The sequence below is a fragment of the Brassica oleracea genome, chromosome C2 (genome assembly GCF_000695525.1).
Source record: "Brassica oleracea var. oleracea cultivar TO1000 chromosome C2, BOL, whole genome shotgun sequence".
Classification (NCBI taxonomy): Eukaryota; Viridiplantae; Streptophyta; class Magnoliopsida; order Brassicales; family Brassicaceae; genus Brassica; species Brassica oleracea.
Window position 1 is genome coordinate 20,983,820 of NC_027749.1, and position 9,611 is coordinate 20,993,430.

Here is a 9,611-nt window from a genome sequence, read left to right on the forward strand (position 1 = left end):
TATCTATCCATAGACACCAAGTTTACTCCGATCGGACACCATTTGCTTAACCAAAGTAGCTTCATCTGCAGGCTGGTCGTAAACGCAAACTGCACGAACACCTCTCACGAAAACAACCATAACTCTCAGAAAATAACTCGGAATAACGATCCGCTTGCAGGAGATGATAGGTAAGAGAATTAAATACTTACTGACAAATTTCCAGACTGAAAGATTTTGTTTCTGTCGACATTTTCTCACTTACACCGAGACTGGTCGGAACTGTCTCTGCAATTCAACAGCTTTATTCTTCGCCAAGAAGAAACGTCAATAACTTTCTGACCGTACGTCGATTTGACGATCGGATAGATGATCTGAAAATCTGGCATCGATATCTTTCCAACGATATCTCGCCCGTTTCCTGGTTCCTTCTGTATCAACGGTAAAATGCTGATGAAGTTGACTGTTCGCGGATCCGATCTGTATATATCAGTCCCAAAGAAACAACCATAACTCTTAGATTAAAATTACAAATGACGATCTGCTTTCTGATACACATAGATCTATGAGTGTAGAACATAACCTCAAAATTTAGCTTTGAAATACTCATACTTGATCGATCGTTCTTCTGTTCCCCCAAAACGTGTCTGCTGAGCTCTAATCTCTCTTTTCGGATGGTGGGATGGCTTTTTTTTCATGGTGGCTATTTGTGGCTGTTCCGGTGACGTTCCGGCAGGACTTTGCCATCCCCAAAAGTCTCTGTCATAGGCCACCACGAAATCCATCTTAAATAAAAAAACTATAGGGTTCTCTGCAATGTAATTGAGTCTTATTGGGCTAAATTTTCCCAGAATTCTTCCCTGCTTACGAGGAATTCGTCCTCGAATTCAAATCCAGAGTCGGCTGTCCAATACCGTCCTAAAAAAAAAATTCGGATAGTCAATCCTCACCTGAAATTGATCTCACTTGGATCACGTCATGGAAGTCTGATACACTGCTGATAAAATAACTGCAATCAACTGCTCCAATTCGCTCCACCGGAGGATATAGTCCAATGTACCTCGGTTTTAGTTGCTTCAGCTTATGGGTCTTAAGTCCTCCCTGAAATGTCATTATTTTCAGGTATACTAGATTGCTCATATGTAACTCCAAATCCTTACGACGCTTAGCTGCATAAATCCTCTGCCGTCATGGGGGTCCCAAAGCCAATCCTTGAGCATTTCCATTTGCTATACCATCTCTTGAACCATTAATAGTTCTAACTCATGTCACTACCTCACTTTGGTCCAACAAAGTGGTATACAACAAGGTTTACCATAAATAGCCTCATACGGTGTCATCTCAATGCTCGAACGATAGTTGTGATGTAGGCAAACTCTGCTAGATGTAATGCTTTCCGATCTTCCATCCCACTGTAAGACGCAATCCCTGAGCATGTCCTCTAAGTCTGAATAGTCCTCTTTGACTAACCATCTGTATGCTGATAATAAGTTGTATTCATGTGGAACTTTGTCCCAAGTTCCTTCTGAATGACTACAAAAATGTAGACGTGAACTTCGAATCCCAATCCGATACAATGTTGACATCCATGAAACCTCCCAAACTCAATAATGTAGGTCTGCTCCAACTGATTAGCTCTTATTGTCTTCTTAATTACTTAGGAAATGGGCTGACTTGGTAAGTCTATCCAAGACTACCCATGTGGCATCTTTTCCACATATGGTGATTTAAAATCCAATAACAATGTCCATAATCACCATGCCCCATTTCCACTCCGGCAAAAGAAAGCTCAAAAATAACATGATAGATAATTGATCCTCTGTCATAGTCATCTGACGTGTCTGATACTGTGAGGCAATGAAGCTACAACTCCCTTCATACTAGACCAATTATAGTTAACACTTCATATCTTTGTACCCCTTGGTGTTTCCGGTGGGTAGAGAAACACAAGTGATGTATTTGCTGTAAGATCCCTTTTCTTAACAGCTTATCGTCCAACACACAACTCAGTTTTGGTACAGGTACATCCCGCTCAATACTTATGATATCCAATACTCCCCATCTCGATCGTCTTACAAAGCCATAACGCTAACATGCGCTTGGCGTATCCTCCATAGCAAGACTGCCTGCTCTAAAGTCCCAAGGCATCTGTCTCTCCATCGACAGTAATGGCACACAATCTGAGAATAACAAATGTTTCAGTAAACTCATGAACCTTTTTGGTTCCTGATACGTCGCTCATGTGCCTGCCCAAGATATTTGTCACCTGGTTGTCTTTACCAGATGATATGCAATATCCAAACTGTAGCCTGCTACCAACTCAATCCAACTGCACTGTCCAAGTACGAGTTTTAATGAATGAAGATAAATTTCAGACTCCAATGATCCCAGAGAATCTAAACTTCCTTCCTGTACAATTACAATCTCCAAAATTATAACGCAATTGCCACTGCAGCCACTACGAATCATGAATAGGGTAGTGGGTCTCGTGAGGTCTCAACTGATGCAGTGTATATAGAACGACCTGATCCTCATGCATCAATACACAATCCGCAAACACTCATCATGCTCCCTCTACTCCAAGAATAACTCAATGGGGTCGTCGATGAGTACAATCGCGCACTTGTCCAAGTGTTCGCGAAAGACATCATTCATAAGCTTCTCAAATGCTATCGGTGCATTCGTCGATCCAAAATGATATCACCAAAACTCATAATATCCATAACGTATACGAAACCCACATTCCGCACATACTCCTCAACTATAGCAATCTGATGATGTCCTGATGCCAAGACAACCTTCGAGAAACGTGAACCTCCATGCAGCTAATTCAACAACTCATCAATATGATGGTTACCATGTTCAAGTCTATGTAGTCAATACAAGGCCTGAAACTCCCATCATTTTTTTTTTTACAAACAACACTGGTGCTCCCCACGGCGAATTACTCGGCCTGATAAATCTCTTGTATGATGAATTTTCCATATGTTCTTTCAGCTCATCCATCTCTTCTGGCGCTAATCGGTATATAACTCGTGAAACCGGTGCTGTCCCTGACTCCAACTCGATCGTAAGAACATCTCCTCTGGCTGGTGACAGCCCTTCGAAGGCCACAAATACATCTCCATACTCTGAGATAACTAGAAGATCCTGCAACTCATCTCGACCATCGAAATGATCACCAAAATCCATTTACTCCCCATATCCAATAACTCCTCTGCATGTAGCATGTATGCAAATAAAATCTGCTCTGTTCCAGAAAAGTGAACTCTTGCCCTCAGGCAATCCAACAGTACTCGATGTCGTGATAACAAGCCCATCCCAAGAATGATATCGCAAAACACAACTCCATCTCTAACGAGTTTCTGAACCAATCGGCCCTCCAAGCATAACTGGTACACCGCAATCAATATAAATAGCTCCTAACGTTTCTATGTCAGCTGTCCAAACTGACACATCTCTGAAATGATCAACACTGCCAAAAACTGGAAAACATACCAAGTGTAACTCCAATATAACACAACGCAAGTTGTCACACCCCAATCCAAAAGCGATCCCCACAAGTTTACAAAATAACCATGACTCCATCGCAGTAACTCTACTCATACACACGAATAACACATGCCAACTCATGGCTCACATCTCATACCACATAATCTCCAATAACGAAAACTCGTGGAGAGATGGCTTGAAGTTTGGGTGGTGGCAACAACGTCACACATCCACATGCGGACAATCTCCGAACACGGCTGACGAAACTGATACACACATGAGCAATCTGCCAAACTGTGACATCATCCATCTCTCGAACATCTGGCAGAAACCATGTTAGCTAGAGAGCGGATGACGATGAGTTTTACTCATCGTCAATAAAAAGACAATTGGATTAAAAGTCACTGAACGAAAAGGTGCTGTATTTTTCTTCTTTTAAAACTCCCAAATCCCCAGATTCAAAAATCTTTTAAAATCGATTAAATCGAATTAAAAATGAGTCAAAACCGAGTCGAAACCACGTCCCAACAAATCGCCATCCCGGATCAGAGCCGGGACGGAACCCTGCTCTGATACCAAATTGTAACACCCGTATTTTCCGAAATAACTTAAATAAATAAAAAGTCTGAAATCTCCATTTATTACTTCTCAAAATTCAACTCCAAAGCCGTAAATCCAATAAATAGACATAAATCCAAATAACGTAATAAATTTCGAAAATATCGATAAAAACATAAAACCGCAAGTCTGAAAAAGAAATGAAATAAAACTCCCAAAGCACCAGCCCGATAGCAATCACTCCTGCTCGTCAGTCTCATCTGAAAGGGGAAGAAAGAGGGGTGAGCAACAGGGGAGTTACTCCGTGACGTATGGGATGCTAAACACGCGAACCACTGACTTGAGTAAAAGAACTCCCACTATGGAAGTTTAGCTCTAACATGAACAAACAAGACGCCTAAAGCATCACACAAACAATGCGATGATAGCATATAGCTAATCCATACACCCCGCATCTCCTCATATGGATATATAATACGTAGCGTCGCTAGTACATTCTGTCTCTGTACCCCCGCCCTCTCAAGTAGCGTCCATGGTACAAACGTCTCTGCACCACACGCCCGCACAAGTAGCATCGCAAGTCCAGACGTCTCTGAACCTCTGACCGCACAGTCAAAGTAGCGTCGCTAGCCCAGACATCTCTAAGCCCCCGCCCGCGCACATAGTCCCTACTCATAGCTTTGTGTACATACATATATATATCGCATCTCTTAACATCACGCAATCAATCAACGGTTGAATCCTCTAAACCCCTAGTTCCAGTTTACAGTGAATGAACTAACTAACAATCAAGACTCAATTCAAACAGACGGATCATGATTCGAAATCTAAACTACGATAGAGAAAATTCTACACTGGTACGGGATTTACAGAATAGACCCTCACCTTTGCCACAGGTTCTGAAGAAACCTGAGGAAACACCGAATGGACCTTGACGGCTCTAACAAAGCAACTCCGAAGCTCTCTGAAATTAGATAAATATGATATTCTGACAGAGCTGAACCATAGAGCAAACAGATGAATAAATCAAGCACTGACCGTTAACCTTTAGATCCCTCCGGTCATAATGTAGTCCTATATGTCCTCTATCCATAGACACCAAGTTTACTCTGATCGGACACCATGTGCTTAACCAAAGTAGCTTCATCTCCAGGCTGGTCGTAAACGCAAACTGCACCAACACCTCTCACGAAAATAAGCATAACTCTCAGAAAACAACTCGGAATAACAATCCGCTTGCAAGAGATGATAGATAAGAGAATTAAATACTTACTGAAAAATTTACAGACTGAAATATTTTGTTTCTGTCGACCGTTTCTCAATTTCTCACTTACACCGAGACTGGTAGGAACTGTCTCTGCAACTCAACAGCTTTATTCTTCGCCAAGAAGAAACGTCAATAACTTTCTAACCGTACGTCGATTTGACGATCGGATAGATGATCTGAAAATCTGGCATTGAGATATTTCCAATGATATCTCGCCCGTTCCCTGGTTCCACTGTATCAACGATAAAACGCTGATGAAGTTGACTGTTTGCGGATCCGATCTGTAGATATCAGTCCCAAAGAAACAACCATAACTCTTAGATTAAAATTCCAAATGACGATCTGCTTTCTGATACACATAGATCTATGAGTGTAGAACATAACCTCAAAATTTAACTTCGAAATACTCATATTTGATCGATCGTTCTTCTATTCCCCGAAAACATGTCTGCAGAGCTCTACTCTCTCTTTTCGGATGGTAGGATGGCTTCTCTTTCATGGTGGCTATTTGTGGTTGTTCCGGTGACGTTCCGGCAGGACTTTGCCATCCCCAAAAGTCTCTGTTAGAGGCCACCACGAAATTCCATCTTAAATAAGAAAACTTTATGGTTTTCTTCAATGTAATTGGGTCTTAGTGGGCTAAATTTTTCCGGGCCGAGATTTGGGTCATTACAGTTCGGTTCATCATCCAGCTGATGAAAATGAGATAATTGTTCGTTTAGATTTCAAATTACAAGTCATTTGAATAGCTCATCTCAATAACTCATCTGCATGAACTTTACAGATTTAAGTTTAATTTGTAAAACCAACCAGTTAAACAAAATTGAATCATCTCGATGCAAATAGTTTAGTCAAAATAGTATAATATCGATTATACTCATGATATCATTTACAAATTACATACATAAATCTAATATCATTTTTGTCACTTATGAAAAAAAGACAAAATCGTAAAAATGTATTTTCCCACCAAAACCACAAAACGCATTTTTCAGAAAAAATTGCAAAAAACATTTTTTCCGTCAAAATTGCAAAACCGTATTTTCCCGCCAAAATCGCAAAAACATATTTTCCCGCCCAAACCGTAAAACACACTTTCTCGCCAAAATGCATTTTCCTCTCAAAACCGTAAAACACATTTTTCTTCCAAAATCACAAAAACACATTTTCCGCCGAAAGTACAAAAACACATTCTCTGCCAAAATCGCAAAAAAACACATTTTTCAGCAAAACAACAAAAATGCATTTTCGCACCAAAACCACAAAAACGCATTTTCCCGCCAAAACCGCAAAAACACATATTTCCGCCAAAACTGCAAAATGCATGTTCCCGACAAAACTGCAAAAATGATTTTTTCCGCCAAAATCGCAAAAACGCATTTTTCCGCAGCCAAAACCTCAAAAACATGTTTTCACGCTAAAACCACATAAATGCATTTTTTCGCCAATACCACAAAATTACATTTTCCCGTCAAAACCGAAAATTACTTTTTTTCTCGTGAAAATCACAAAAGAAAATTATTTTTTCTGCTAAAATCACAAAATTATATTTTCGCTAAAACCGTAAAATTATATTTCCCGAAAACCATATTTTAAAATAATTATATTTTGTAATATAGGGAAACAAAACTAAAATATGATTAACCTAGAACAAAAATATATTAGTAATTTAGTTACAAAACTAATCTAAATGGAAATGAAGATGAAAAAGAAGAGAATATAAGTCCATCTAGATGAATCATCTAGATGATTTATTTTGATGGACAAACAAACCGTCCCGATGGATCATTTGAATTAATTATGTAAATAAATCATCCCGATAGAAATGACATGAAACGAACAACGTAAAATTGTGCGTGCCCGGATGGAAGGCCTCGTGGGGATTAGTCTGGGCTTACCGCTTGGGAACCCCACGCACGGTCATCAAAAAAAAAAAAAAAAAAAAAAAAAAAAAAAAAAAACAACAACGTAAAATTGTTCTCTGTTTAAGTTCCCTTACGTATTTTATTGATTTATTCCCCCACCTAAAATTTTTATTGTTCGACATTCAAATATAAATGCAAGTGTATAATTAATTCCACGCAAAAGAGTTATAAAATTAGTAGTACTTAGATGTAATAATTATGTTTGGCCTTTTATTGTAATCACAATTAGTTGAACAAAATATTTTTTGAAAATAAATAGGACAATTATGTCCTTTATTTTTCCACAGTTTAAATTAGGGGTGGGCAAAAAAACTGAACCGAACCGAGTCGAACCGAACCAACCGAACCGAATCCGATTCAAACCGAACCAAAGTCTATTTCAAACCATTTGGTTGAAGATTTCTCCAACCCGAATGGTTCCGTTTGGTTTGGTTTAAATCGAACCGAACCGAGAAACCGATGTATTTTTGTAATTATTTAAATTAAAAATATTAGTAATACCAGTATACAAAAATTCTAATACTAAACCACATATTTTCCATTTTATATTCATTAACATATATTTTTCTAACCTAATATGTAATCATCAAAATATTTGATTTAAAATATTTCATTCATTGTAGGCTTTTGAATTTTAATGATATAAGAGATATTACTAATGATGTTTTTTTTTTTTAATTTAGTTAACTTTCATTTGTTTTAATTCTTATATACTTTTGTGACTTTAAAAGAAAAATTGTTTCAGTTTTATATTGAATTTAGTTCATATAGTTTATGTTTACATAATTTATGTTTCAAAACATAATTTCTTTTAGAAAAATTAAACTAAGAAGAATCTAATTAAATTGGTCCAAAAAAACAAACTGAACCGAATACAAAACGAAACGAATATAAACCGAACCGAACACAAACCAAACCAAACTAACTATGATTTACTTCAGTTGAAAAAAATGCTAGAACCGAACTAACCAAACCCGAACCGAACCTAGAAAATAAATGAAGTGCCCACCCCTAGTTTAAATGGAGAAAGAAATCTCTGATGAGAATAAACTAAAAGGCCATTCTCTAGCCCACATTGTCTCTCCCTCTCTCTCTCTCTTCTAGCTTATGGATTCTTCAAAAACCAGATTTGTGGCCAGACGATCTGATCCGGCCAACTTTCCGGCGAAGAAAAATATTTCTTCCCGGCGATCTTTATCTTCTTCTTCCTTCTTGTTTCCAGGTGACTCTCCTTTAAACTCTCTGGCGACTCCTCTTGGTCTCATCGGTGTTCCATTCTCATGGGAACAGCTTCCTGGGAAACCCAAAGACTACTCTCATAGACTCAACCACCGCCGCAACAACGAGTCTTCAGTTATATTACCTCTCCCTCCTCACCGGAGTATCACCTTTCCGGTCACCGGTAAAAACCATAAATCTAACTGTCCCACTAAAAGGAGCAGCTCCCCGGTGACGGCGATGGAGAAAGATCCTTTCGCGGCGGCGTTGTTGGAATGTTCCAAAGATGACGACGAAGATGAAGAAGACGTAGATCGGAGGTACCGAGGAAACTCCGGTAGGCCAAGCAAGGTGTTGGTAAATAACAGCATCAGCGGCAGGTTCGGGTTAGTAAGTCTCTACGGTTCTTGTCGGAGAACTTGTGCAGTTTCAGAGTCCATTGTTTATCTTCCGAAACCGGGAAAAGCTGCTTCGTATGATCATCTGCTTCTTCCACGCCGTCACCGTTGATTTGTCGTCTTTCACGATTTACTCTATTATATATCTCTTGGTCTTTGCAATACTTTCCATATATATTTATTCTCTGAATGTGACATATATTATGTGTGATATTTTAAAAATTATTTCCTATGAACTTTAACTTTAAACTTTAATTTTTTTTTTCTTAAAAAACTTTTAAGTATACTGTATGTTCCTACAATTATTTCAACTTGGTTCCTACAATTATTTCAACTTGGTGGAACCAAGTTTGAAGGTTCTGTGTGATATCTAGCTAGCTTCCAGTATTATCCCATGTGAGGGCAAGTCAAGCTATACATTGATTATTTTGCTATAGGCATGGACGTGTTTGTACGTACTGACATATTATACTGTTGTTTTTTTACCACTTGGAAAATGAGGTGCCTAGTGAATCGAGTTGTTTTATTGAATACTAAACATATATATATATATATATATATATATATATATTCAGAGCCTTAGAACATGAGCATCAGCATTGAGTCAGTTTCTTCCCATTAATTTCTCATATAATAATAATACCGATGATTAATTTAATAATTTTTAAATAAAAATATAATTCAGCCAGTCTGACAAGTGTAAAAACCTTTCTACAATCTATTCACAACGGTAAGTTTCTTGTACGTTTCTTGTCTTTTTCTTTAGTTCCACCT

The 9,611-nt window shown here is 38.4% G+C and overlaps 1 protein-coding gene across 1 annotated transcript; it reads left to right on the forward strand.

The window, feature by feature from the left end:
- Window positions 1–8,217: 8,217 nt before the first annotated feature.
- LOC106324900 lies at window positions 8,218–9,092 on the forward strand. The gene has a single exon (XM_013762904.1). The coding sequence runs from the start codon at window positions 8,329–8,331 to the stop codon at window positions 8,947–8,949; it is 621 nt and encodes a 206-aa protein (XP_013618358.1). The 5' UTR covers window positions 8,218–8,328; the 3' UTR covers window positions 8,950–9,092.
- Window positions 9,093–9,611: the final 519 nt, after the last annotated feature.

What these genes read in the sequence shown, in the direction of transcription:
- LOC106324900 (XM_013762904.1), top strand. Translation starts at nt 8,329, where the DNA reads ATGGATTCTTCAAAAACCAGATTTGTGGCCAGACGATCTGATCCGGCC.